General features: G+C 46.6%; 1 protein-coding gene across 1 annotated transcript; it reads right to left on the bottom strand.

Annotated features, from left to right (window-relative positions):
- Nucleotides 1–1,487: 1,487 nt before the first annotated feature.
- Nucleotides 1,488–27,410, bottom strand: FRRS1L (ferric chelate reductase 1 like). The gene is made up of 5 exons (XM_062207791.1): nucleotides 27,158–27,410; nucleotides 14,500–14,584; nucleotides 12,321–12,459; nucleotides 7,176–7,422; nucleotides 1,488–2,714 (listed from the first exon to the last, which is right to left on the bottom strand). Exons 1-5 carry the CDS (start codon nucleotides 27,393–27,395, stop codon nucleotides 2,542–2,544), a joined length of 882 nt encoding a protein of 293 aa, XP_062063775.1. The 5' UTR covers nucleotides 27,396–27,410; the 3' UTR covers nucleotides 1,488–2,541.

Genomic DNA, 27,410 nt, shown 5'->3' with positions numbered 1-27,410 from the left:
CTCAGAAGCACTTGGCAACTGTGCAATGTCACAAAGCAGTGTTGGTTTTCTTATTTTGGGTCAGGTCTAGAAGAATTTGAAAGCTCTCCCCTCAGGAGAACACTCACTTCTGACATGATTCTCAAGCATGGCATTAGAAGTCAATCTCCATGGGGCAGGCGTGGCGCAGCGGGTTAAATCTCAGCCTGGGACACCCACATGCCATACTGGAGTGCCTGGTTCAAGTCCTGACTCCTCTGGGTTTCTGCTCCAGCTTCCTGCTAATGCATTTGGGAGGCAGTGGGTGATGGCCAAGGTACTTGGGTTCCTGCTGTCCACACGGGAGACCCAGAAAGGGTCCCTGGCTCCTGGCTTTGGCCTGGTCCAGCTCCATCTGTCGTTGGCATTTGGAGAATGAACCAGTGGGTGGGAAATCTCTCTCTGTCTCTATGTCTCCCTCTCTCACTCTGCCTTTCAAATAAATAAGTAAATAGGTCTTTTTAAAAATTAAAAAAGAAATCAATTATGTTCTTAGAATTATATCTACAAATCACATTGAAGCTGTTAAAAACTAATTAAAAATAAAAATTAAAAACATTTTTTTAAAACAGAATTAAAGGTTTCCAGAAAATGGAAAAAAAATCCCAGTCCCCACTATTCTTTCATCACAAAAATCATGGAGTTGAATCCAGCTTGAAAGCAATGGGGCAAGCCAGAGAATTATAGAAGCCACAATGGCAGTGCCTCGGCCGTGTGACTATATTCATGGGTACCTCTCCTCAGGGGCTGTTAGCACAGACATCTGGAACAACAGAATATTTGGGCTCCTTTGGAAAAAGCAAATGCATTACATCAAAGCATTGGTATGAATTGTGCTGACTGCCAGTCCAATTTACAAGTCTGAACACTGTGAATGGACACTCTAGGTAAATTCATTTCAGTGTCATATCCCCTTTTTGTAATTTAAAAAAAAAATAGTCTTAATAAAATCTCTACTCCAAATCTCTATAGTCTCAAAAAATGCTGATTTATTTTTAAAATGAATTACTTTTATGAAGATGATTTATCATATTCAATCATATTTAACATTATGCTGACTCTGAAAACAGAATTTGGTGTAGGGACTGGACTGTGGCATAGTGGGTAAAGCGACCACTTGCAATGCTGTCATCCCATATGGGTGCCAGTTTGTATCCTGGCTGCTCCACTTCTGATCCAGCTCCCTGCTAATGTGTTTGGAAAAGCAGCGGAAGATGGCCCAAGTGCTTGGGCCCCTGCCACCCACATGGGAGACCTGGAAGAGATTCCTGGCTCCTGGCTTCAGTTTGGTGCTACCCTGACAATTGCAGCCATTTGGGGAGTGAACCAACAGATGAAAGATCTCTCTCTCCCTCTCTCTTTCCCCGCCTCCATCCCTGTAACTCTAACTTTCAAATAAATAAATAAATCTTAAAAAAAAAGAGAGAGAATTGGATGTAACCACAAATGCAAACTATAGTTTATAAAATACAGTGGTTTTGGGCTGGAGTTGTAGTGCAGAGGGCTAATCTGCCACCTTCCATGCCAGAATCCCATACTGCTGCACTTCCAATCCAGATCCCTGTTAGTGGCCTGGGAAAAGCAGTGAAAGATGGCCCAAGTGCTTAGGCCCCGACTACTTATGTGGGAGACCTGCAAGGAACTCCTGGCTCCTGGTTTCAGCCTTGCCCAGCCCTGGTCACTGTGGCCATTTGAGGAGTGGACAGCAGATGGAAGATCTCTGTCTCTCCTTCTCTCTGTAATTCTGCCTTTCAAATAAATAATCTTAAAAAAAAAAAAAGAATACAGTGGTAGAAGAGTCCAAATCCAAACAGTTAAAAGTCCCAACTTTTTAAAAATTATTAACATAATTTCACATCTTCGGGAACATATGTAGTTCTGTTTCTGACCTTTCTGAACAGCAATAAAAGTGCTACTCACTATTAGAGAAGGAATTTCAAATAAATAGGAATCATTTTAATATCACTATAATCTTCCCCTTCCCCCCCATCATCTGTGTATACAGGCAAAAGCACTTATGCTTTATGGAAATCTGAAATTGCTGCCCAAAAGGCTGACTGTGAACTTGTGACACCCAGTGGCATTTCCCCTATCAACACTCCAAGTACCTCTCTTACACTGTAGTACTTGGTCAAGACTGGACACAAGATTCCTGAGTCCAGCTCTTTCTCGACCTTGCTGTGTGTTGGGTGACCAAGAAGCCGTGTGAACAAGCAGCCTTTCTGGGTCTCACATTCCATTCAGTAAGATGGCAATAGTAATTTTCATCAAGCGGTGAAACTCACGTAAGAAAACGTTAGCTGAAAGTGCTTGGAAAAGTTGTAAGTACTTTCAAAAGCATGGGGTCACTGTGAAACAATCCTCTTTAACTGGAAAAGAAGCTTATCCCTTCTTCCAAAAAGCTGCAGTCATTCAAGGTGTCGGCCAAATAACAGAAGCTGAGATTATATTGGATATTCTTTAAAAATACTTTTCTACCAAAGATGTTCCAATCCATTTACTCTGTTGGCCTTGCAGCTGTGGCTAAGGGGTTCCCATCAGTAAGTAGAAGGTCAGGGCGACAATGAGAAGCAAACAGAATGGAGATGAGAAGGTCTGATAGGCAGCTGATGGCATGAAAATGTCTTCGTATTTGTAAATACTGACAACACGCTCTGAAGCTGGAGGTGAGTCTATATCGTGTCGTGTGATAGAGCCTGTAAGAAAGAAATAGAAGCGAAGGAAGCAATAAAAAAAAGTACAGATTTAAGGTGGCATAGGCAAATAACAGAAAAACCACAGAAAAATCTTAAGTACTGAACACACAGCAGTGATCAGGTGATGGAGGCAGTGATTATAAATACATGGAATCAGGTATTAGATAACATTACCATCAGAATTCTCTGTAATTACACAGATAAAGAAGAACACAAAAATTAGCTAAATTTACCGCAGAAGACTAGTTCCCATTCATCTATACACTCTGTCACAATGATCTATTGGTCTCCCCATGGCACCCCAGTTTTAAGACTGCTACTCAGCCAATATTGTATGAATGCTTACTCTTAATGTCAAAAATAGACTTCAAACAGCAAAAGCTACTAATCTTTTCCTTCAAATCTACCTTTTTAATATTTATTATTTTATTTATTTGAAAGAGTTACAGAGAGTGTTAGAGACAGAAAGAGAGGTCTTCCATCCGCTGGTTCACTCCCCAATTGGCCACAATGGCTGGAGCTGTGCCAATCCGAAGCCAGGAGCTTCTTCCTGGTCTCCCACGCAGGTGTAGGGGTCCAAGGACTTGGGTCATCTTGTACTGCTTTCCCAGGCCATGAGAGCTGGATCAGAAGAGGAACAGCCGGGACTAGAACTGGCGCCCATATGGGATGCCGGCGCTTCAGGCCAGGGCATTAATCTGTTGCGCCACAGCACCAGCCCCAACCTTTTACAAATGGCAAAACAACAACTCCTGCCAATGTGTGCCTTACAAACGGAAGCCCTCTTTCATTGCTTGTGGGACATGCCACGTCCACAGCTCAGGCCAGGTCTGGGCAGGGGTGGGGGAGTGGGGTATGCTGGGTGTGTGTCTGTGTCTGCGTCCGTTTGGCAGAGTGGGGTAGAACAGCAGGGAAAGTAGGATGATTAAGATGCCAAGCAAGTCTCTGGATGGGAAACTGACCTGGTTACCAGCACAAAGGGGAAAGCTGCATATAAAGGAAGCTTACAAGGCTGGTGTCCTGAACAGTCCACCTGAAACGTGAACTAGGGAGGCTTAGGTATATGAATTCAGTGCAAAGCTCTCTTTATGACCAGGTACAGAGTAAGGCTGTGTAAGGGACTATCTGCTAGGGAAGCAAGTCAAGTCCCTCCTGCTAACTAACAAACCTAAACGCTCAAGCTGGTGCAGAGAGTCTGCGTCACCAGGTCCCACCAACATTGCCACCTAACTTCATCTCATTCGTCACCTCTATGAGCTCCTAGATGTAACCAGGTACCTACAGAAGACTCCTTCCTTGGAAGAAATGGAGTCCCATGCTCCCATGAAGTTTTAGCCCAAAGCTTATCCCCATTTAAGAGAATGCAGTGAGTGTAGATGGACATTCCAGAGACAAGAAAGGCACAAGCCTGTAAGTGGGGTAGGAACATGCTTGTTTTGCTTGAAGAGAGTGGAAAGGATAATAGGTGTCAAGAGAGCTCATCAGGTGAACCCAGATCAGAGTTAGAGAGCATTTTGAACATCAGGCCAGGATGCCATATATGTACACAAGTTAACCTTCTGGGGCCGGAACTGTGGCCTAGTGGGTTAAGCCACCACCTGCAGCGCTGGCATCCCATATGGGTGCCAGTTCGAGTCCTGGCTGCTCCACTTCTGATCCAGCTTTCTGCTATACTGGGAAAGCAGTAGAAGATGGCCCAAGTGCTTGGTCCCCTGCACCCACGTGGGAGACCCAGAAGAAGCTCCTGGCTCCTGGCTACAGATCAGCGCAGCTCCGGCCATTGCAGCCAAGTGGAGAATGAACCAGCGGATGGAAGACCTCTCTCTCTCTCTGCCTCTCCTTCTCTCTCTGTAAATTTGACTTTCAAATCAAATAAATGAATGAATCTTTTAAAAAAAAAGATGATCTTCTGAAAATACAGTAGTCTTCTGGTATCTGTGGTTTTGCTTCGTATGGTTTCTATTACCCACAGTCAACCACAGTCCAAAAATACAGGACAGGACAGTAAAATATTTTGAAGAGAGAGAGAGAGAGAGAGAGAGAAAGAGAGAGAGAAGAAGACGAAGAAGGAGGAAGAGGAGGAGAGTTTGCAAGCTCTTTCACATAACTTTTCTTGCAGTATATAGTTATAGTAGTTCTATTTTATTATTAGGCATTATTCTTCATCTCTTTCCATGCCTAATTATAATTAAATGCTATTATAGGAAAAATCATAGGATATATAGGGCTTCAGCCATCCACTGGGGGTCTTAGAACCATATCCTCTTCTGAGAAGGGAGGACTACTTTAATGTACTTTCTAATTTGTAAAGCAATTTCACTTCCTCATTTTCATTTTATTTGTACAATAATCCTATGTAGTAGGTATTATCCCCATTTTAGATACAAGGAAATGCAGTTTAGAATTTAGATAGCAGCCTAAATATTATACGGCTACTAAGGGGCAGAACCAAAACCCAAGCTCAAAATGCTAATCTCCAAATGCCATCATTTTAAATGAGTTCACTTCTCCAGGACGAGATACAATTTAAAGAATTATTTATTTATTTGAAAGACAGAGTTACACAGAGAGAGAAGAAGAGGCAGAGAGAGCAAGAGGTCTTCCATCTGCTGGTTCACTGCCCAGTTGGCCACAACCGCTGCAGCTGTGCTGATCCAAAGCCAGGAGCCAGGAGCCAGGAGCTTCTTCCAGGTCTCCCACGCGGGTGCAGGGGTCCAAGGACTTGGGCCATCTTCTACTGCTATCCCAGGCCACAGCAGAGAGCTGGATCAGAAGTGGAGCTGGATCAGAAGATGGTCCAAGGGCTGGCGCAGTGGCTTAACAGGCTAATCCTCCGCCTTGCGGCGCCGGCACACAGGGTTCTAGTCCCGGTTGGGGCGCTGGATTCTATCCTGGTTGCCCCTCTTCCAGTTCAGCTCTCTGCTATGGCCCGGGAAGGCAGTGGAGGATGGCCCAAGTGCTTGGGCCCTGCACCCGCATGGGAGACCAGGAGAAGCACCTGGCTCCCGGCTTCAGATCAGCGAGATGCGCCGGCCGCAGCGGCCATTGGAGGGTGAACCAACGGCAAAAGGAAGACCTTTCTCTCTGTGTCTCTCCCTCACTATCCACTCTGCCTGTCAAAAAAAAAAAAAAAAAAGAAGAAGAAGAAGATGGTCCAAGTACTTGGGTCCCTGCACCATTTGAGAGGGCAGGAAGAGGCTCCTGGCTTCAGATCAGCCCAGCTCTGGCAGTTGCAGTCATTTGGGGAGTGATCCAGCAGATGGAAGACTCTCTCTCTCTCTCTCTCTCTCTCTCTCTCTCTCTGCCTCTCTCTCTCTCACTAATTCTGCCTTTCACATAATAAATACATAAATAAATCTTTAAAAATATATCATAGCAGATCTATGGTCAACAATCTGGGAAAATCCGTCAATGGAAAAGGTATTCCAAATCCGGATTCATCCAAGTGTTTTCCCAGCTGGCAACAGGCCAAAAGGGTAGATCATTAAGCTCCAGACAGATAAATGGAAACAAATTGAAGGGCAAAGCACCAGATCAAATGAGGCAATAAACAGTGGCTGAGTCCCCAGTAAAGAAAGATGCAACTGCCAGGAGGCAGACAGAGTTCTTGGAACCAGGACTACAAATCGAACGCACTTCCATTCTTGATCAGGCATCAGGCTCACCAACCAGGAGGAACACTCAAAACACAGTAGAACTGGATGTTAACGTCTCGCAGGGATCTCAATATGCCCTTGGGTCTTTGTTGGGGACCAGCATCACCAGGGAGTTTGCTAGAAATGCAGAAGCTCAGGTCCCACCCCACACCTGCAGAAAACTACATTTGAACAGGATAGCCAGTGTAATTCCTCTGCATGTCGGAGTCCGAGGAGAAATGGGCTGAATCACAGGGTAATTTGCTAGAAAGTCCTAAGTTGGGAGCTCCTGCAAAGCTTGTGTCAATCTCCAGAGAAGCCTCCAGAAGCCCTTTCTTGCTCAGTGCTTTTCTCTTTAGGGGATAGCAGTTGAGAGTAGTCACTGCCTTCGGAGTCGGACACACCCAGGATAGCGCCTCAGCTCTTCCCTTAATTAGTTGTGCAGCTTTGAGCAAGTTTCTTACTTTTTCTAGAATGAGGATAATAACATCCGTACCTCTCAAGGATGTGGTGAGGAGTAAATGACAACACTGTGAGAATGAGAGCTCAGACCTCACACGTCACACTCGCCTGGTCTATTTCATTGAGCAGGTAACTCATCATCCACGGTCTCATAGTGCTCTAGCTTTCTGTCTAACTCCTCAGCTTGTTTTTCATGTGCCTAAGTCCACTACAACCTGCTGAAAATAGGAATCACGTCTCCTTTTCCCTTTATATTACCCGGAGTGCGTACTGCTCTCTGGCTCACTCACTGCGACCCCGAGCAATAATAAATGCAGGCACGGTGCTAACTTGTGTTTAATCTAATGCTAACATCTCAGCTTACCCTGAATGGCTGGACCCCACGCAAACAGGTAATACCAGCTCAAGTGCAGATCCACGATCGTCTCGTCTCTGGGAACATTCACAGGGCGTTTAAACCTGCAGGTGACACGGTTGTTCTCAAAGACGCCCTCTTCATCTCGGGCCGGATTCCTCTGGATCTCCTTGGCCCACTGGCCTACGTTGTAGAAGTGCTGGATGCGGACCCTGCCATTGTCGTCGTGGACACAGGCCATGACATCATCACCACCCTGTCGTGAGACACGGTTTAGAACAAAGAAGAAGGTTTGTCTTTGGTAAATTTTCACTCAGAAATACACGTTATCACCTCTGTAAATTGAAATCTCATCAAAAAATATTTTAAATGCCATTTACAAGTCTTAACCAAGAGATTAAATTAAGGACCACAGTAGCTGATCTCAAAAGGCTTTGTGATGTAATATTGGAAGAACACATCACCACCTATGTAGTATTCCTGCCCAAAACACAGAAACCATCCTAATCATGCAAAATCAATCAAACTCAAATCAAAGGTCCTTCTACTAAAAAACATAAACAACAACAACAAAACTGGTTTGTAATCTTCAAACAGGTCAACATCATGAAAGAACCCAAAAATAAATTTACTAATTAATTATCTTAAAAGGTTACAAAACTATTTCTCAAAAAGTTGGCAAAAGAAACATGACAACCAAATTCCTGAACAAATTCTGGGCATAAAATTAAAAGTTCTCTGGAGAACAGTATTGGGACAGCTGGTAGCTTCTGAAGATAATACATTCGACAATACTATCAAGCCAACGTTGAGCTTTCTGAATTTAATTATATACTATAATGAGAAAGGGTCTTTGATTTTAGGAGATGCCCACTGAAATATTTAGGGTTAAAAGTCATGATCTTGGGGCTGGTGCTGTGGCATAATGGGTAAAGCTGCTGCCTGCGGTGTCTGCATCCCATGGAGGCACCGGTTTGAGTCCCAGCAGCTCCAATTCCGATCCAGCTCTCTGCTGTGGCCTGGAAAAGCAGTAGAAGATGGGCCAAGTCCTTGGGCCCCTGCACCCATGTGGGAGACCTGGAGGAGACTCCTGGCTTCAGATTGGTGTACCTCCAACTGGGGCCAATTGAAGAGTGAACCAGTAAATGGAAGATCGATCTCTCTCTCTCTTTCTCTCTCTCTCCTTCTCTGTGTAACTCTGACTTTCAAATAAATAAATAAATAAATAAATAAATAAATAAATAAATCTTTTTAAAAAAGTCACGACCTCTGCAATTTAAATGCTGAAGTTTCCAGGAAACTGTAATAATAGAATAGTAATAGTAGTGGCAGTAGAAACAGATTAATATATGTGTGACAAAATGTGATAATTTTGGAGTGATGATGGCTGTACAACATGGAATGTAATCATATCACTGAATTGTATCCTTTAAAATGGGTAAAATGGTAAACTGTAGCTTATGTGTATTTTACCACAATAAAAAAGTTATCATTTGGTGAATCTAAGTGAAGTGTATATACACATATGTACTCATACACATGCTTTTCCTTTTTTTAAAAAAAATATTTATTTATTTATTTATTTATTTGAAAGCCAGAGGTGACAGAGAGAGAGAGAGAGAGCTCGCTCTTCCACCTGCTGGTTCATTCCCCAAATGGAAACAACAGCCAGGCTGAAAACAGGAGCCAGGAATTCCATCCCTGTCTCCCATGTGGGTGGCAGAGATCCAAGTACCTAGGCTATCACCTGTTGCGTCCCAGGCACATCAGCATGGAGGTAGATAGGAAGTGAAGCAGCTAGGGCTCCAAATGGTGCTCACAGGGGATGCTGGGATCACAGGTAGCAGCTTCACTGGCTGCATCACAAGGCTGGCCCCTCTGCTTGTCCTTGTACATAAAATGATATACTCACATGTATGAGTTTCTTGAACTACCCTGACAGATCTCTAGGTTTTAATTGTTTTCACTAATGTACAGATTTAATTTTTTTCGAAACAACAAGTTATAGGGGCTGGGGTTGTAGTGTAGCAGATAAAGCCACTGTCTGAGACACTGGCATGCCATATGGGCACATCTTTGGGTCCCAGCTGCTCCACTTTCAATCCACCTGGGAAAAGCAGTGGAGGATGGCCCTAGTACTTGGGCCCCTGCTACCAGATGAAGCTCCTGGTTCCTGGCTTTGGTCTGGCCCAGTACTGGTTACTATGGGCATCTGGGGAGTGAACCAGCGGATGGAAAGTTGCTCTCTCTCTCTCTCTCTCCCTTTCTCTGTCAAAATAAATAAGTCTTGAAAACAAAACAAGTTACAAGACACAAAGGCATTCATCAAATGGAACAGATGTACCGTTCTGTGGGGGTGGGCTGATAATGAGAGGGGTACTCAGGGGTACATGGGAAATCTGTGTACCTTCTACTCCATTTTTCTGTGAACCTAAAACCACTCTAAAACATAAAAAAGCTAATGTTTATTTAAAAAGAAATCCACTCTGCCTTTCCTGTGTATCTTTTTTTTTAAATGCAAACTGTTTTTTCTAGGAATAACAGAAGAGACCTCTGCTTTCACAGAGCACATCACAGGGGACGAGTTGAAGGCTTTTAGACAGTAGACTATGCAGCACAGAGCACCACACTCCTCACTTGTCTCACTCCTCTGAGCCCCACAGGGGTGCAGATGCACTACTGCAGGTCAGGCAGCACTCACTTTCTCTGGGAACTGGTTTCCTTTCATTCCACCTGCTGTCTTTCCTAGTGACGCCACAATAGGAGATACAACGTGCAGATGCATAGCCAGCACTCATCCCAGTTGTCCCTGCAGCTCCCTGCCTGGACTGGGAATTGGTGGTGGCTCATTCTCCTGGTGACTGTCCGAGAACAAAGCCACCAGAATGGCTGGCTGCCTGGCGGCTCCCTCATTCTCCTCCCATCACCCACCTATAGCCTGTATCTAATCTCTTAGCAAATTCTGTCAGTTTTAGTTTCAGAACACACCCTGAATCTGAACCCTGCTGACTGTCACCACCCAGCGGTCCATGCGGTCTGAGCTGCCCTTCTCTTACCTGAACCATTGCACAGGCCTCAAAGAAGGCTAGGCACAGGGAACGGGAAGGGCCCTTTGAACAGGAGCAGCAGCATGTGCAAAGGCACGGGGGCCTGAGAAAGTCCTGCCATTTGGGAAGAAGCCTGGTGCAATGAGTGAAGTAGCAGATGACAGGGCCCTGGCAGAGAGGGGAAGAATGCAGCTGAGGTGCCAAGAAAAGCAGCATTCAGAGAGGCATGGCAGCCTGTTCCTGGTCACGCCCTTCCTGAGAGCCTGATGTTTCCCTACCCCCGGGTATCCAGCAAACTGACTTGCTGGACCCCATTCTTTGCTCCCCTGTGGTATTACATGCCCCACCTCTGCAGGGCCTCTTGGTGGGGGGAATATACTTCCCAGCCTTTTTACCCTGGGCTTGGCTGTGCGACTTGGTCCACACAATGGAATGTCATCAGATGTGACATGAGTAGAGGCTCCAAACATACTTGTGTGGCTGTGAGACTGCCATATGGTAAGAAATACATATTAGGTCTCTGCCGCTGGTGCCTGGCACATAGCTCCTATTACCATTTGCAATCTCTGGCATGGTAGGAATATCTTCTGCATGCTAATGAGATGACTAGTGGCTGGAGTCCTCCAGACAGCTTCACCTTAGGGTCTGGTCACCAGAAGAACCAAGGTATAATTAGAAGGTCAGGACTTTCATATCCACTGCCCGATCTCCAAGGGGGGAAGTGCTGAAGGCAGAATTGATCACCAATGGCCAATGATCTAATCAATCACATTGGCATCATGAAGACTCCACAAACACTCAAAAGGACAGGGTTCAGTTGAGCTTTAGCATGGCTTAAGTCCCTGGAGGGTGGTGTACCCCAGAGATGACTGGCAGCTCTGGGCCTCTGCCCTCACACCTCCGTAGGCATCTCTTCCATCTGGCTGTTCATCAGTATTCTTTGCAAAATCTTCATAATAAATGGGTTCGTGTAAGTAAAGTATTTCCATGGGTTTGCTGAGCTACTCTAGAGAGTTAACTGCAACCAAGAGGGATCAAGGGGAACCTCTATGCACAGCCAGTCGGGCAGAAGCACGGGTGAAAACCACCTGGGTCTTGCCGTTGGCACCTGAAGTGGGACTGAGCCATCAACCTGGGAGATCTGAGGCTACTTCCAGGTAAGACGTGTCAGGAGAAATTGAACAGGGCGACACTCAGCGGGCGTCTGCTGGGGAAGTCCCTGCTGCGTTGGGCAACTCCCCCAAATCTGGTCAGAGAAGTAGTCTGTGCTGAATGTCTGAGTAGAGAGGAAACAGGAAACACAGTTTGTGTTTTCCTCTTATAGAAGCTCCTCACTTCTGCCTCTGCCAGGAAAAGAACATGCCTTGGGCAGCTGCTTGTTCCAGACTCTGAAGAAAACCTGAATCCAACCTATGGGCTGGCGCCAAGCCCAGCTGAGCCCCACTTAAAATGAGCTGAACCCCAGCCAATGCACACACACGGGAGCCAGAAACAAATCCCTATACAAAGTCATGGGGGCTCTACTTGCTGCATTTCTGTGGAAGTAGCTGCTGAACCTGGGTGCCACAAGACCCCTTGTCTTCTGAAAATCAACCCTGGGGCTGGTGCTGTGGCATAGCAGGTGGGGCCACCACCTCCAGTGCCGGCATCCCATATGATGCCAGTTTGAGTCCCGGCTGCTCCTCTTCCCATCCCGCTCTCTGCTATGGCCTGGGAAAGCAGTGTGTGTAGGAGGGTGGCCCAAATCCTTGGGCCCCTGCACCCATGTGGGAGACCTGGAAGAAGCTCCTGGCTTCTGGCTTCGGATGGGCCTAGCTCCCGCAGTTGCTGCCATTTGGGGAGTAGACCAATGGATGGAAGACCTCTCTCTCTCTTTTTCTGCCTCTGCCTCTGTAATTCTGCCTTTCAAATAAATAAATAACTCTTACATAAAAGAAAAAGAAAAGAAAATCAACCCTTCCCTTCCAGCTAGCTTGAATTTGTTTCAACTTGTTATCAGAGAGCCATAATACAAACATTATTCTGCTTGGAGCGATTTCTTTGCCTAATGCAGCCCAGCAAACTAAAGAGAAAAATCAGTTCCTATCATGATTTGTTCGCCTCTTACCATTTTCTTGTCTGAAGAGAATCCCACGGCAACCCAGCCATCTGTGTCTGCACTCAGCTCAAATTCCACGTCAGCACCTATCATCCGGTAGCTGAGGAAGTAGTCGCAGGTCTCTGCATTACAGCCTGGTTTGCCATACCTAGAGGACACAGCAGGAAAGACACGGCTCATTCCAAATACATAGGCAGGGTGCTAAGCAACACCATTAAATAAGTGACACAATACATAAACTAGATCTTTGCTACTGGGACCTCAAAACTCCAGTTCCACACAGGTGGGAGGGGCCTTGGAGATGAGCCTCTCCACACTATATACATAGAAATCTGAGGTCCTCAAAGGGGAAGGGGCTTGGATTTTGAAAGCGGTGGCTGCAGCAGAACTTGAACCTGGGTCTCTCTGCTCCCAGCCAGTGTTCCCTGCATTATACTAATTTCTTAAATGTTAGTTATTACTGAATTATTTCTTAATCTCTTTTACGAAGAGAAAAAGATTCTCTGGGTTAATAGTATAAATTGTTTTTGTTGATTAAAAGTGTATCAACCCTTTTTGCTGACAAATTTTCACTCAGTTAAACTAACACAAATTTACAAATTAAATATAAATTAAGCCTTAAAAAAACAGGAAATTTGAAATACACAGCATTCATGTGAAGGATGATGTGGTTTTGCTCAAAGCACAATTCTGCTTGTGTGCACATGGTATGTCCAGCTGTGCCATGCAGGGACGTTGGAGCTGAGTGTGTTCTTACATAGCACGGAGGTCCAATCCTCTTCCTTCTACCTGCTTGAACTGCTGAAAACCCCACATTCCTATAGTGTACCCAATGAATACCACATCTGATATCCACTCAGCATAAATGCATCACTTACTCATAAAATTTGCCTTTGTTCTGTTGGGCTACTTGAAGCAACTACAGTTACAAACTTAGACACTAAAATGTACAAGCACAGAAGGCGGTTATCCAAATAGTCCATTGAGCATATACTCATCTTTTCACAGAGCATCATAGAAATGCAAATGCAAATTTAAATTTGCTTATGGAGGATTTGTGTACCCTTTAATAACTGGCAAAGCCTCATTTGGGAACACTTGCATTACACAATTTTCAGAGTGATGGAACACTGCAGCGATGGCTGAGACAATCTCAGCTCAGATGGGAGATGTCTGAAGGAACAGCGCACCAGGGAGTGAAGCTGAGATTAAAGAAGGAGGCAGGCAAATGCTGCCATGCTGACAGACACAGCCTGGGCACCCAGGAAGAAGTAGAAGATTCAGGCAACCTGGAACTGGCATGAAAATGATAGAAAGAGGTAAAGGAAGCTAAGGGGAGAGTGAATGGGCCAGAAAACAAATCTTTCTGAAGCCAGTAGGGTACCAGAACTCCCTTCCCTTGTCAAAACATCTCCCTATCATCAGAACCACATGTGGCCATTCATCTTCCTTGATCATAGTATTGTTGGATTTGGAATTCCTTTGATGTGGCCTTGTAATCCAAAGGAAGCTCCAAGCCCCTGTCTTCAATTTCTCCCCCTTAAGCCCTGATTGCTGACAACATCAGCAAAAGTAAGACATCAGTGCTGTAGCCATCGGAACATTGACCCAGAGGCAATTTGTTTCAGGAAGCCAAGGGTTCAAGAAGGAAGCAGCTTTCCAACAAAGCAGAGCAGCCCACTCAGGAGGCCAGCTGTCCACACCTCAGTTTTCTTTCCCCAGCCCATCTTGTCTTAGTGGAACACTACTCATAATCATCAAGGGGACACACCACACACGAGATGACAAGCTGGTAAGGATAAAGCCACGCTTAGTGACCACCTAGTGTCATACAGATAGCCACAAGATGTGACTATTGAGAAAGGGGTTGGGTATTAGATACATTTATCACTACTATGTCCCACAGCTCTTGCTGAATAATCACAGACATAGTCTATGTCATGTGAACCTGCTACTGGGGGAGGAGTAGACACACCTGGGCCAATGGCAGCACAGCCAGCAGCCGAAGAAGCAGAGACTGGTCCAGTGTCTAGTGTGTGCTTCTTTAAGGAGCCTTTAACACTGACACTGGAGTGGCCATTAGGAAACTTCACAGCCCCGCTGGAGTTATGCATGCAATTGCAATACTACCTGGAGAAGTAAATCAATTCTTTAGCCTTAAAGTCATCCAATTTGCGGTTCTACCAACCTAAAGCATCCCTTAGTTTTTCCACAGTCATCCACTTTGATTTTGGCAAATGGATCCACAGGAGGAGCAGTAGGGAAAGGGTAACCTGGGCAGTGAGAATAAATAATGGTTAGAAAATCCAGTCACTTTTCCAATGAGAAGTTTTTTATAAACAAACTGCTGTTTTCCATCACACGTGACTAGCAATGTTTAGGGACTCTGAAAAGGACTTTGATTAAATCTAATCAAAGTTAAGAATCACAGTTTTACTACATTATACATGCTCTAAGGAAAAAAATAGCAATAATACATTAACAGTGACCTATATTTCATAGTAGGATTTGCCCACACATATACATAATAGGATTTTTCCATTCATTTTTCTAACTTCTGTCTACTGGTTCATTCTCCAAATGCTCACAACAGCCAGAACTGGGCCAAGACAAAGCCAGGAGCCTAGAACTCCATCAAAGTTTCCCACAGGGGTGGCAGGGACCCAAGTGATTGAAATTGAACCATCATTTGTTGTCTCCCAGGGTGCATAATAGTAGCCAGGACTAGAACCAGGAGCTCTGATATGAGATGTGAACACCCCAAGCAGCAACTTAACTGCTGTGCCAAACACCTGCCCCACTTTTTCTAGTTTTATGCTCATTCTATGCTGAATCCTGTATCTACTCAGTTTTATAGACTGAGTTCTGCCTTGGATGTGTTTCTCTGTTCATAGTTACTGAGTCGCTGTTCAACACTATTACCACAATCCTAATACTGAGGTCAGTTTTTTCTTAGAATATTTATCGAGAATATAATGACTGCTTGCATACCTGTTTTTATGATTCTATAGGTGTTTGACAGTGTCTTTTAATGTTGCTTTTGACTTGGGGTTCTCATCTTCTTCCATTTCCCAAACATATTATCCTTACTACTTCCTAGTATCTACAATAATATGTTGGCACATAACAGATTTCCAGTTCAATAAATGCCAGTTACTATTGCAACTTATTATTACTGTTAAATTTTGTAAACTGTACTGAAAACTAATAAAAATTGGGTAAGATTTTTTTTTTTAATTTTTATTTTTGACAGGCAGAGTGGACAGTGAGAGAGAGAGACAGAGAGAAAGGTCTTCCTTTGCCGTTGGTTCACCCTCCAATGGCTGCCGCGGCCGGCGCGCTGCGGCCAGCACACCGCGCTGATCCGAAGGTAGGAGCCAGGCGCTTCTCCTGGTCTCCCATGGGGTGCAGAGCCCAAGGACTTGGGTCATCCTCCTCTGCACTCCCAGGCCATAGCAGAGAGCTGGCCTGGAAGAGGGGCAACCGGGACAGAATCCGGCGCCCCGACTGGGACTAGAACCCGGTGTGCCGGTGCCACTAGGCGGAGGATTAGCCTGTTGAGCCACGGCGCCAGCCGGTAAGGTTTTTTTTTTTTTTTTTTTTTTTTTTAAGTAGATAATCTAAACTTCAAATTAAAGTAAGTTTTGGAATAAAGATAACTTATGGATGTTCTAAACTGTTTATTGGTGTTAGCAGATGGCTGCTCAGGGTTGAGAACTAATTTTCTATTATCCCATGTGCTTCTAAAACTTGGAATGAGAACTTGTGTTCCAACAAATGTACCTGGCTATCCATTTAATCATATTTTTCTTTGGTTTTGTGAGCTGTTGAAAAATAAGGAATTTGGTCTTTGTCCCTAGTTCTTGGAGACAGACTAAACCTTTGGAATTCCCCAAGTAAAGTGTCTTTCTTATCCTTGAGCCCCTTTATCACACTTGAGTTTAAGAGATGAAGTGACTCAGAATGGTGTCAGGTCACCACCAAGAATAACCATGTGCTTAGAAGGTAGGGGCTTTGAGCCAGCCCCATTTCTGGGGAGGGAACAGGGCCTGAAGACTGAGCTCCACCTCGTGGCCAATGATTAAATAAACTGTGTCTGCTTAATGAAACCTCAATAAAAACTCTGGACACTAAAGCAGTCAGTGGAGCTTCCCAGCTCATATACTGAAGTGCTGGTTCCATGAACAGGTGACGTGGGACTCTGTAATCACATCTCACCCTATGTGCCTCTTCTGTTCCTGACTTGTATGCTTCACAATAAAACTGTAAGAGCAAGCACAAACTCTCCTGAGTTCTGTAACACATGCTCAGGGGGGTCATGGGCACTCCCTGCATTACCAACCGATTGATCTAAAGGATGGACAGTCTTGCTGTGGACCAGGCCCTTTTAATGGGTCTGCACGAACTCTGTACGATTAGCGTCAGCACACCAGTGGGGTCTGGTATTAGAATTTAAGCAGAGCAGCATCACAACTTCTCCCAATATTCAGCAATGTCTCACTATTTGGCGTAAAATAAGTTTGGACCACATACCAGTGCTTAAGTTCTTTGTCTCAGCTACAACCTAAGTATCTTGCAAACCACTTCTCCTCTGCCAACTGCTTAGGCTCTTCCCATAGGGAGCGCTGGAGGGAGGCAGGAGGGAAAGAGGACTGGCCCCTTCCTGGTTTTTTGAAATTAATTAATTAATTTTAAAGACATGTATTTGAAAAGCAGATTGAGGGAGAGACAGATCTTCCATCCATGTGTTCACTCCCTAAATAGCTGCAATGGCCAGGGCTGGGTCAGGCCAAAGTCAGCTCTACTATATTGGGATATTGCCCAAATACTATAGCTATTCTCTACTGCTTTCCTAGGTGCATTAGCAGGAAGCTGGATTGGAATTGGGACAGCTGGGACTGAAACTGGCACTCATATAGGAAGCCAATACTTTAGGCAGTGTCTTGACTCACTGGTCCACAACGCTGACCCTTACTTTATTTTAAAGGCAGACAGAGATCTTCCATCCACTGGTTCCTTCCCAAATTGCTGAAGCTTGGAGTTGGGAACTCAATCCAGGCCTCTTATGTGTGTGCCAGGGACCCAACTATTTGAGTCATCACTTACTGCCTCCCAGCGTAAACACCAGCAGAAGTGGAACCACCACTGAACCCAGGCACTCCGGTATGGGATGCAGGTTCCTTAATTGCTGCACCAAACATCTACCCTGGTCCCTCCTGTTTCATTGCCAGTCCAATAAGCAAGCCATGTGCAACTCTATCCTTACACAGAACACAGATCTGAACCCCCAGGTTTTGGGTAGACACCAGAACCAGCCTCTTCATGCTACTGAAAGGTACTAGTATCAGCAGCTGGGCAGAAGACAGGCTGCAGCTATGGGAAGTCCCTCGTCTGAGTTTCTGATCACCGGCAGCCCCAGGGGTGCCAGCTGTCTTCTCCAGTAACTTTCTCCACCCTTTCTGCATTTCATGTACACCATTCTGACAAGGATCGAGGTTTTAGCAAAAATGAGAACTCTGAAATACATCTTAGGAAGGCGTATTTTACTGTGATAAATGCAAAGGACACGGTAGTAATAATGGATATCAGACAGTTTGGGGTTGAGGGTAAGGTTCTAATCTCATCAGTTCCACAGAGCACAGAAGTCTGCCAGTCCTGGTAAGGTTCTTCCAGTTTGCAAAATGCCTTTTGTTGCCAAAAGCCTTTTGTATTCCCAAAACCACTATTCTGAAACTCCTACTTGATGACCTTATAATTACCAAAATTGCCTCAGCACATCCTGGAGCTGAGTTCCGGTTCCAGGTGCATTACTCACTCCGCCAATAGCGCCACCTTGCTGTCAATCGCTGCACTGTATTAGCCAGTCCAGGGTCACGCACAAGATCTGGAGAACAGAATGGCCAGGACCCAGCCACCTTGCCAGCTGCCATCCGTTTATTTTTATATGTGTGCTCTTGAAATAGACAAGATTTGAATATGTGTTCATTCTGCATAAACGACACTGTGCAATAAATCTCATTCTGCTTTCTTTTGAAACCTTTTATTTAATGAGTACAAATTTCATAAGTACAACTTTGGGAATATAGTGATTCTTCCCACCATATCCACCCTCCCACCCCAGTTCCTCCTCCTCCTCCCATTCCCAGTCTCCATTCTCCATTAAGATTTGTTTTCAATTAACTTTATACACAGAAGACTAATTCTATACTAAATAAAGATTTCAACAATATGCACACACACAAATATAAAAAACTGTGTGCAAACAAGTTTTACAGTTAATTCTCATACTACAACTCATTGAAGACAGAGGTCCTGCATGGGAAGCAAGTACACAGTGACTCCTGTTGTTAATTTAACAATTAACACTCTTATGTATGACGTCAGTGATTACCTGAGGCTCTTGACATGAGCTGCCAAGTCTATGGAAGCATTTTGAGTTCACAGTCTCCATCAGTATTTATACAAGACTATAAGCAAAGTGGAAGCTCTCTCCTCCCTTCAGAGAAAAGTACATCCTTCTTTGAAGGCCTCTTTGTTCCACTAGGGTCTCACTCACAGAGATCCTTCATGTAGGATTTTTTTTTTTTTTTTTTTTTTTTTGCCACAGCGTCTTGGCTTTCCATGCCTGAAATGCTCTCATGGGCTTTTCAGCCAGACCAGAATGCCTTAAGGGCTGATTCTGAGGTCAGAGTGCTATTTAGAGTGATTGTCATTCTATGAGTCTGCTGTGTGGACTGCTTTCCATGTTGGAACATTCTCTCCTTTTTAATTTAATCGATGATTATTACCAGACACTTGATCTTATTTATATGATCCCTTTAACACTTAATTCTTTCCTTCTTAAGATTTATTTATTTATTTGAAGGGCAGAGTTACAGAGAGGCAGAGGCAGAAATAGAGGTCTCCCATCCAGTGATTCACTCCCCAGATGGCTGCAACAGATGGAGCTGGGCTGATCCAAAGCCAGGAGCCAGGAGCTTCCTCTGAGTCTCCCACATGGGTGCAGGGGCCCAAGGACTTGGGCCATCTTCTGCTGCTTTCCCAGGCCATAGCAGAGAGTTAGATTGGAAGTGCAGCAGCCGGGATTTGAACCAGTGCCCATATGGGACGCTGGCACTGCAAGTGGTGGCTTTACCCACTACACCAAAGCATGGGGCCCTAACACTTAATTCTATCTATATATGATTAATTTAACAGTTAATATGATCACTTTAACACTTAAGATGCCATTATTACCACCCGGCTTCATGAGATTTGGAGTCCCACGGCAAGTTTTTATCTGTACTCTTAGAATTAAGTCCATAGGAATGTGTGCAGAACTATACAGCTTTACAAACCTCCTCCTCCCTCTCTTGTTCCCACTCTTATTTTTTATTGGGATCTATTTTCAATTGACTTTATACACACATGATTAATTCTATGTTAGGTAAAGAGTTCAACCAAGCTCATTCTGCTTATTATTTTCCTTTGGAAATCTATCCACATATGGAGCTGTAAGACCTATTGCACCTCCAGCATGAAGAGGATTCCCTGATGTGCAGATGAGTACAATCACATTTTCTTAATCATCCTCCCAGGTCTGGACACCCAGGTTGGCCCCAGTGTTGGCTTTCTTGAATAATGGAAAGATAAACCTCCTCACCATATTTCCTGTAGGTACAGACAAGAGATTTTTGCTTTAATAAACTCAAGAGAGGATTTGCTGGGTCTTATCTTTAATTCCATATAGCTTGATGAGATCTGTTCAGAACGACAGCACAATTTCAATCCCATCAGAATAGCATGACTGTCCTTGTTTCCCCACAGGCTTGTCTGTACTTGATACCATTTGACATTCTCATTTTTCTAATGTGTGCTTTCCCAAGAGTCAGTGGGTTGACATCTCTTTATGTCTGTATCAATCACTTGGGTTTCCCATTCTGTGATGTGTATATCCACCTTTTTCTCTCCATTAGTGCTTGGATTTGGTCTCTTCCATAGGAGTTGTGTGTATTCAAGATAGAAATTCGCTGTTGCCTTCAGATGTCACATTTTTATCCCAGGCTGCCTCCCAGCCCCTGCCATTGCAGCCAATTGGGGAGTGAACAGGTGGATAGAAGTGTGCTCTCTCACTCTGTGCGCATGTGTGTGTGTGTGTGTCCTTCCCTCTCTGTAACTGTGCCTTTCAAATAAATAAAAATAAATCTTTAAAAAAAGAAGTTAAGTTTACCTGGGGCTGGTGCTGAGGCACATGGGGTTAAGCCACCAATAGCAATGCCAGCATACCATATCAGAGTGCCAGTTTGAGTACCAGCTGCTCAGCTTCCAATCCAGCTTCTTGCTAATGTGCCTGGGAAACCAGCAGAAGATAGCCTACGTGCTTGGGCACCTGCCACCCAATGGAAGACTCTGAAGGAGTTCTTGCCTCCTGGCTTTGGCCTGGTCCAGCCCTGGCTTTTGGGGCCATTTGGTGAGTAAACCAGTGGATGGAAGAGTCCCTACCCCCTGCCACACCTCTGTCTCTTCTCTTCCCTCTGATAGCTTTGCCTTTCAAATAGATCAATATGCCTTTTTTTCAAGAAAAAAAAAAAAGATTAAGTTTACTCATATACTGGTGAAGAAAATTTTAAATCCATCCATAGCTTTTTTACAATATGCATTATGAATTTCATTAATTCCTCCTTGCCTTTATTATTTTAACATTATTTTCTTCTACTTCCTTTAGATTTAGGCTCTGCTTTGTCTGACTTGGTAATTTTTAGCCTTTTTGCTTTTCTTGGCTGTTGAAGCCCAACAGCCAACTGCCCCATGTGTTTCTGGCTGTTCCACAAGCAAACCAAGCCCCGACGCCCACCACGGAGTCCCTCACTCCCTAGGGCCCCTCCTCATGTAACTGCCATCTTCATGACAGTCCTCCTGCCACCCATAGCCTCCCAATGCCCCCAACCTCACTCCTGGGTTTCTCCCCTCGGTACATTTGCTGGGTCCTCCCTTCCTGCTATTGCTACCAGGGGAACCAGCCTGCCCTTTGGCTACTGCTCTCTCTCCTATCCACTCCCCTGCTTCTCTTCTGCTCCAGCACACACGGTCTTTCCAAAGTGGAAATCTGATGCTGTCACTCCAGGGCTCAGCCATCTGTCCCACCCTCCCCCAATGCCCCTGCTCTCCTCTGCTCACCGTCTCCCTCAGCTTGAGAGACACGGGCTGAGCCCCCAGACATGGCCGGATTTCCCCTCTTCCCTTGGCTTTGTCCAGTGCCACATTTTATCACCTTTTCCCCCTGCGGGCTTGTTCTTTTCCCTCTGATTTTTACTGTACCGCTTTTTCCTCTCTAAAGTAAAATCCCAATGAGCTTCAGTAAGGCTGGCTGAGGCTGTGTTTGTTCCTCTCCTTCAGTCTCACATGCACCCTGAACCGAAGCTTTGGACGACCGCTCCGCCGTGGAGAAGGGTCAGAGCCCCGTCTGTCCTCCGCTCATTTCCTGTCTTCACTGCCTCCCTTCAGATGCCACTAGGACAGGCGTGTATTTCCTTGGAGGATGCCTGAGGTTCTCGGCACGGTGTTGTGGTTTCCATTCCCGCAGAATTCACTGAGGCTCTGTGTCCCTTTCCTGCAGTCCCCTGAGCCAGTTCTGCATACGCCACTGGGTGGTGGACGGCTTTGGGTTTGCTATTTATTGCTTCTAATTAACTACTTGGATCACAGCCTTCAGGAATTAATCTAGTACTCGACTGCCCGACATTTTGACTAGAAATTGTCTGCTCACAGCCTCCCGTTTTCTCTTGGAGAACTACTGCATCCGCTTCTCTCTGAACTGCCTAAACCACTGTTTCTACTCCTCAGAGTCCTGTTACAGGGTCAAGACATCAGCCATGGGGCTGGTGCTGTGGTATAGCAGGTAAACCTGCCACTTGCAGTGCCGGCATCCCATATGGGCACTGGTTTGAGTCCCAGTTTCTCTACTTCTGATCCCATTCTCTGCTATGGCCTGGGAAAGCCGCAGAGAATGGCCCAGGTCCTTGGGCTCCTGCACCCACGTGGGAAACCCAGAAGAAGCTCCTGGTTCCTTGCTTCGGATCGGCACAGCTCCAGCCATTGCAGCCAATTGGGGAGTGAACCAGCAGATGGAAGACCTCTCTCTCTCTCTCCCTCCCTCTCTCTTTCTCTCTGCCTCTCCTTCTCTGTGTAACTCTGATTTTCAAATAAATAAATAAATCTTAAAAAAAAAAAAAAGACACCAACCACTCTGAAAACCACAGAGCTCCACACACAGGTGAATGCAGCCTTCAGGGCGGCACCTGCACTGCTCAGGAAGCTGCAGTTCTTAGCCAAACCACGCATCTCAAGTTCACTCACAAAACACTCAGTCCAAACCCTTTCCTAGCAAGCATTAATGGGGATCCCTCCATTCCAGGCAGGCTGCACACTGCACCACCTCATCCACAGTCAGTCAACAAATCCATACAGCTCTCTGCTACTGTCTAGCTATGTGTCTTTAGCTAAGATAGCTACATTTTTTTTTAAAGATTTATTTTATTTATTTGAAAGGCAGAGTTACAGAGAAAGAGAAGGTGAGACAGAGAGAGAGAGAGAGAGGAGAGAGAGAGAGAGAAAGGTCTTCCATTCACTGGTTCACTCCCCAAATGGGTGCAATGGCCAGGGCTGGACCAGGCCAAAGCCAGGAGCCAGAAGCTTCTTTTGGGTCTCCTACATGGGTGGGCCCAAGGACTTGGGCCATTTTCCACTGCTTCTCAGGTGCGGCAGCAGGGGCTTGAACCGGCACCCAAATGGATTGCTGGTGTCGCAGGTGGCAGCCCCACATTTTTTTTTAATAGGTTTAAAATTTATTTGAAAGGCAGACAGACATCTCCCAACTATTGGGTCACTCCCCAAATATCCACAATGGACTCCCAGCCAGGACCAAAAATGGAAGCTGGGAACCCAATTCAGGTCTCTTTCATGGTGAGCAGGACCCCAATCAGCCTCCACGGCCATCTCTGGGAATCACAGGAGCAGGAAGCTGTCGTCCAGGGCAGGAGCTGAGAATCAAACCATGCACTGCGGTGGGCATCCTGGGCATTCTAATTGTTAAGCCCAAAGCCCACGTGTATGGAAATTTTCTGTGGGTCAGTTTCCTTAACTCTACAGTGGGGCAAGGAGTGGCTGTCAGGATTCAAGTTAACCCGGAGGCAGGATCTTAAACAGCACACGGCACCCAGTGAGCACTTACTAAAAGCCAGCTTCGCTAAGTGCTAGCATCAGGCAAGATTCATGGGAGCTGCAAAGTCAGATGAGGTGTAGGCTGCTACCCGTGAAGAGCCTCTGGATGAGAAGTGGAGATGAGTCGCGTCTCCCCACACAATGCACAGCACACAGAGGAGGGATGCAGGCAGATGAAAGAACATCTCTCCCTGTCCTTGTCTCTAGCTCTTTTCCAAGATGGGACCAACTGTGGTCAGGAGCTCACTGAGTGGGCTGTATTTCATGAGTGGACAGCTCACTCTGTTTTTTTGTTTTGTTTTGTTTTGTTTTAAAGATCTATTTGAAAGAGTTACAGAGAGAAAGAGGGGCAGAGAAAGAGGTCTTCCATCCGCTGGTTCACTCTCCAATTGGCCACAAAGGCTGGAGTTGCACTGATCCGAAGCCAGGAGCCAGGAGCTTCTTCCGGGTCTCCCACATGGGTGCAGGGGCCCAAGGACTTGGGCCATCTTCTACTGCTTTCCCAGGCCACAGCAGAGAGCTGGATCAGAAGTGGAGCATCCGGGACTTGAACCGGTGCCCATATGGGATGCTGGCACTGCAGGCAGCAGCTTTACCTGCCACACCGCAGCGCTGGCCCCAGCTCACTCTGTTTTAAAGACAGGCAGCATAACAGTGCTCCCTCTCTGCAGGGCACGGCCCCATGGCGAGCTAGCTACCATCACCCATGCGGCCAGCTAGGTGGAGACTCAGGATCTGCTTCCCAAGCCTGGCCAGCAGCAACAGCGAGAAGCAAGCAGGTGGCTTCCCTTGGGACTTAACGCAACTAAGCCAATACCCAACTCTTTTTTTTTTCCGTTCTCTTTTGTAGAGAACCCTCAGAACAGGATATTTGCCCATAATCAGGTGATATCTGTTTCACACTCTGTTGTTGTTTTGATTCTACAGATTTGGGTTGAGAAGACCAGAGGAAAGAGGTATGAGTGGAAAGGATCCAAGCACCAAGATCTTATGCAAATCCGTGACCAAAAGGGCACACAAGGTCATGGCAGGGTTAGAGAGTGTGCTGTGGGGGAACATCCTTGTCTTGGGGCAAGGGACAGGAGAAGGAGAAAATCAAGGAAGGCTCCCTGAAGGAGGCGGCATTTAAGCTGGGACTGAAGTATCAGCAGTATATGCTGAGACAGTAGGAACCTCAAGAATTCTGACAACCAGCATTGTTAACCAAAATAATAATTCAAGTTACGAAAAAGAACACATTAGGGGGTGATCAGAGATACCCAATCAGCCAGTGTATAACCTCTGGACTTGGGAGTCTTAGACAAGCTGGACCACTGGAGAAATAACCCCTGGCCTGGGGAAGACAACAGCCAGCGACTGCTCCCACAGCTTCCACGAAACTCCTGTCTCCACCACTGTGATGCGAACTCCCTTATTCTGGCTTCACACAACCAGGTCACTTTTTCATTAAAAACCCAGTTTCGTGGCTACCTGGACTCTGAGAAGATGGGACCCTGCACAGAGGAAACAAGTGGCTTTGTTGCTAGGAAACAACCCCCATCTGTAGTGACAGAGAAACAGTTTCAAGGCACCTCTTCCTCCAAGGTCAACCATCAGTGCTCTCCTGCCTTCCCCACAAGTTCACCCACTGCCTGTCTTCTCCTGAGTCCATCTACTCCTTCGACTCTTCAGAGAGAAGAGCAGAAGAATGGAGGTGAAACTCGGGGTGAGGGGTGAGGTCAGAGATGCTTGTAAGAGGAAGTTGGGCCAGAGGGAAAATCCCAGATAAAGGAGCTGACGCATCAGCCCAGGAACAGGTGGGAACTCTCACGGAGTTTTCAGTGCAGCACCATCAGGGTCAGGAAGGTTAAGCCAGCAGGTAGGAGCGGCAAGCAGATAAACCGGGGATCTGTAGACACATGGCTACACACACACACACACACACACCAGCCTGGGCACCTCACCTAGCTGCCCTCCCTCTTACATCTCACCGGTCTTTCCCACCTCCTGGTTTGACCCGATAAAGCTGGCCCTGATGGCTGCAGCCTGCCTGACGTCCAGGTTCATAAAACTGTACAGAGCAGACAGTAGTATTCCACGCTGTTTGTACATCCAGAGGCGCACGTGGAATCTGACCCTGTTCTTCAGGTGTTAGGCGCATCGAGGCTCTCAGGCTGGGAAGTCCCCCGGGGAGGACCAGGCTGACCAGGCACACAGAATACACGTGCCCTGGATGCTTTCAGAAGCAGATGAGCTTGGGAACGTTTGGATGGCAGAGTCGGCATCTGCGTGCTGTCCTCCCGCCCTGTCTCCTCCTCCTCCTTACCCACGGGGCAGCTCAGCCGGAGCCCACAGCTCCTGGCTTCCCTTTCCGCGAGGTCACCTAATGACACGTTTTAAAAAGGAATCTGAGCAGAGGTGATTTGCACAACCAGCCTTTTATTTTTCCTTCCTTCTGCACAGAGGACAAAGCTATGGGGGATGGTGAACCAATGAGATAGAAGGAACCTGGGCCCCTGTATGACCTTGTGTAACAGTCACCTTGGCAGCCTGACTGCTACCTGAGACAAAAATACTCCCTCATTTAAGCCCCCGTATGTTAGGGTTTCTGTTTCCATAGTCAAGGCTCCATATAACTAATACATTTCCCCAACCCACACTCTCCACCTGCCTTAATACTCCGATTCCAGTTTTTGAACTGGGCGTGTCCTCAGCTTCCTTGGCATCTGTGTGTGACCACAGACTAGGCTGTAGCCAGGGAAGTTTAAGAACTGTTCAATGGGGCTTCTGAGCCATCTCCTTAGAAGGCATTCGCTGACCTTTGTCCTGCTTCCTCCTTCCCACTGTCTGGAACCTGAATGTAACGACTGGAGCTCCAGCAGTCACTCTGGATCATGAAGTTCCATGCTAAGAATTGTAAAGAGGCAGAAGAACACAAACCAGGGTCCCTGGCGACCATGAACCCTCCGTGCCGTTCTCAACTGCCAACTTCCAGACTTCTTTAGGTGAGAGGACTGCGTCGCTGATTGAGGCTACTTATGTTTGCTACACACAGCAGAACCCGATCCTAACACATACACCCACTTAACAGATGTCAACATTTTAAACCCCAGCTTGGAGATCCCTCTTTGCAGGAGAAAAGGAAAAACAGGGCATCCCAAAGTGGCAGGAATAAGAGGCCAGTTTCTGGTCCTTTGGAGCAGACTCAGCTGGGCTTCCGTGCTCACACCTACAGGGGGGCCCAGCAGGTTCCAACGACGTGCACGGTGACAGGAAAGAAGTGGGGTGGGAGTGGGCAGGAAGATGCAACCCGGCGCTGGTGCCAGGGCAGCGGGCACTGCCAATGTGGATCACCAGGCAGGGAGGAAAGAAGGCAGCATCTCCCTCCAAGTCGGAGTCTCTGCTCTCACCCCCACCCCACCCCCATCCCCGGCAGGCAGGTTGGAGACCTTCTGTGAGGGCCTGGGGAGCTTAATGCAACAGCCTCTAGGGACTAGAGTAACCACCTCCCGCTCCCGCCCTCAGTCTCCCCACTTGGAAAGCGGGCAGCAGGCACCGACAGCTCTTCTGCCCTTGCTCCGAGGCGGCCGGGGCCGAGAAGCGCCCCGCACCCCGGTTTCGGCTGTGCCACCCACCCTGCCATCTCCTCCCCTCCCTCTCAGCCTCACCCTCCTCCGAGAGGTAGCGCAGGTCATAGAATTCCCCCGCGAAGGTGCCGTAGGAGGAGTCGTGGCGCGGCACCGCCTCATCGCCGCCCGCGTCGCCCCGCGCGCGGCCCCGGGGCCCCCGGCCCCCAGGCCCCGCACCGTCGTCCGCGGGGCTGGCGGCGCAGGTGGCGGGCCCGGCCAGCAGCAGCAGGAGCAGCGGCGCCCAGGCCCCCGGGCGCTGCCGGGGCGGCCGCGCCATCGCTGCGCACGGATC

The sequence above is a fragment of the Lepus europaeus genome, chromosome 12, assembly GCF_033115175.1.
Source record: "Lepus europaeus isolate LE1 chromosome 12, mLepTim1.pri, whole genome shotgun sequence".
NCBI classification, from domain to species: domain Eukaryota; kingdom Metazoa; phylum Chordata; class Mammalia; order Lagomorpha; family Leporidae; genus Lepus; species Lepus europaeus.
This window is presented reverse-complemented; position numbering and strand designations above follow the sequence as displayed.